The sequence below is a fragment of the Apium graveolens genome, chromosome 2 (genome assembly GCF_009905375.1).
Source record: "Apium graveolens cultivar Ventura chromosome 2, ASM990537v1, whole genome shotgun sequence".
Lineage (NCBI taxonomy): Eukaryota > Viridiplantae > Streptophyta > Magnoliopsida > Apiales > Apiaceae > Apium > Apium graveolens.
In genome coordinates this window covers 122583037-122585582 of record NC_133648.1, presented here as the reverse complement: position 1 = coordinate 122585582, position 2546 = coordinate 122583037, and the positions used below count along the sequence as shown (strand labels likewise).

Below are 2546 nucleotides of genomic sequence, written 5' to 3'. Positions count from 1 at the left end.
ACTAAACATTTTAAGCAGAAAGTATCTGGAACTTGCTAAATCTTACTTGGTTACGAAAGAAACTCTTTGGACTTGTGCTCTGAGTATGCATCCCTGTCTACTGTCCATAATGTGTAAAATAATGGCATCTCCTGAGACGGTTTCCATAGAGTAATTTCAAACCGTCTTCTTGTTTTAATCTCAGTATTTAAAATAATATCAAATTATAAGATGACAAATGCAGCATTGGGACCCCTCATATATAAACTCTCCAATGCTATTTTAGAAGCAGCATGATTATAGAGAGATTTCAGCAGTCTAGCTACCTGCAATGGCAAAGGATAAGAAAGTAGTTTTTGTGATGGTTCCCTTTCTAGCACAAGGCCACTTGGGTCAACTCCTCCATTTCTCCCGTCTCATCTCATCGTACAACATCCCGGTCCACTACGTTAGCACAACAACTCACATCCGCCAAGCCAGCAGCCGACACCAGGGCTGGGACCTCCTTGCTCACGACAACATGATTCACGTTCATGAATTCCCAATCCCAGCTTTTCTGTGTCCAGATCCCAACCCGAATGCTCCGTGTAAATTTCCTTCTCAACTTCAACCAGCATTCGAAGCCTCCGTTCACCTCCGCGAGCCTGTTTGCAAACTCCTTACTTCCCTTTCTGCCACTGCTCGAAGAATTGTTATCATTCACGATTACTTAATGGCTTCAGTAGTTCAAGATTTTGCTTCAATACCAAATGCTGAGACTTATACTTTTCAGACTTGTTCTTGTTTTTTTACTTTTACCTACTACTGGGATTATGCGGGCAGGCCTATCGCAGCTGATGATCAGATACTTCAAGAACTTATATCTACTGAAGGGAGTCTGACTCCAGAATTGTTGGCTCTGGGTGCAAAACAAGAAATTCACGTTGAGAAAAGCTCTGGTGAAATTTTCAATACATCCAGGGCAATTGAAGGTCATTACCTTGATTTACTCCGGACTTTGCAGGTTACCAAGAAACACTGGGCAATTGGACCATTCAACCCAGTAGATATTTGCCAGAAACCGAACAAGAAACGACACAAATGCTTAGAATGGCTAGATAATCAAGCTTCTAGCTCAGTGATATATGTTTCTTTCGGAACAACCACTTGTCTAACTGATAAACAAATTCATGCTATCGCAGTTGGCTTAGAAAACAGTGGCCAAAAATTTATTTGGATATTGAGAGATGCGGATAAAGGAGATATATTCACCGGAGATGTAAGAAAAGCTGAATTACCTACGGGGTATGAAGACAGAATATTAGAAGCCGGACAAGGGATGATAGTAAGAGATTGGGCGCCCCAGCTGGAGATTTTAGCGCACACCTCCACCGGGGGATTTATGAGTCACTGTGGATGGAATTCATGCTTAGAAAGCCTGACAATGGGAGTGCCTATGGCAACATGGCCAATGCACTCTGACCAGCCTAGAAATTCTGAGCTAATAACAAAGGTACTCAAATTAGGCATTGTCGTCAAGGGCTGGACTCGAGAAAATGACTTGGTTGGATCATTACAAATTGCAAATGCAGTCAAAAAGTTGATAGCATCTAAAGAAGGAGATGAAATGAGGAAAAGAGCTGCAGACTATAAAAATGCCATCAGGGAATCTGTGGCAGAAGGTGGAGTCAGTCGCCTTGAATTGGATTCGTTTATTGATCACATTACTAGAGAATAAGAGCATTCTTAAACGAAGCCACGTGTTCTCTAATCCAATGCAATTACTTATGGCATTCAGATGGTTGTACTGTATATCATCTTTAGTTATTTACAAATTATGAGGGAATGAAATGCATTTTACGTTTACATGTTTTAGATACTTGAATGGAAATTCTTGCAACGGTTGGTATTTCTATAATGTGGAGGACACTACTTACGGGACAAGAGTTTCACCGAAATCAAACACTTCTCCATTGTATTATTCTATACAAGATAATTGTGGAGAAATGTTGAATATTCGAGGAAGATACTTACATATTTGGCAGGATTGAAAAAGTCTTCCATGTCCATATCAAGAAGGGGTGTCTGTCTAGAGTATTTGGACCAAATATCGCACCAAAAATTCAAAACCATTTACTATCAGTATTTTGAATGTTAAGTATTAGAATTTTATCATGCAACGCGCTCATGTCTCGCCTCTTCTAATAGTAAAATTAACGATGCTATTTATGTAGCAGCTGTTGAAAAATATGGGTATAAGTCCCATATTGGTAAATCATATTTTTGAGTATTATGACTAAAAGATGTGTGAGATATGATGATATTCTCTTAATAATGGAAATTATTATTTTCCATTAGAATTTGGCTCAAATATTATGGCATAAATTAATTTGATTTTGTTTCAGATTAATTGATATGGTGTATGTCTTGATATATTTAATCTGATTCTGTTTCAGATTATTTATGGAATAGAGTAGTTTGCAAGTATTATACCGATTCCATAATTAATGATATTTAATTATGGAAAAGAGTAGCGCACAAGTCTATCTACACCTATATAAACACCTCTAAGGCGTTAGGGTTAGAAA

The 2546-nt window shown here is 38.3% G+C and overlaps 1 protein-coding gene across 1 annotated transcript; it reads left to right on the top strand.

Annotated features, from left to right (window-relative positions):
* The first annotated feature begins 275 nt into the window (after positions 1-275).
* On the top strand, positions 276-2063 carry LOC141707806 (zeatin O-glucosyltransferase-like). Its single transcript, XM_074511176.1, has one exon. It carries the CDS (start codon positions 311-313, stop codon positions 1694-1696), a length of 1386 nt encoding a protein of 461 aa, XP_074367277.1. The 5' UTR covers positions 276-310; the 3' UTR covers positions 1697-2063.
* Positions 2064-2546: the final 483 nt, after the last annotated feature.

What these genes read in the sequence shown, in the direction of transcription:
- LOC141707806 (XM_074511176.1), top strand. Translation starts at nt 311, where the DNA reads ATGGCAAAGGATAAGAAAGTAGTTTTTGTGATGGTTCCCTTTCTAGCA.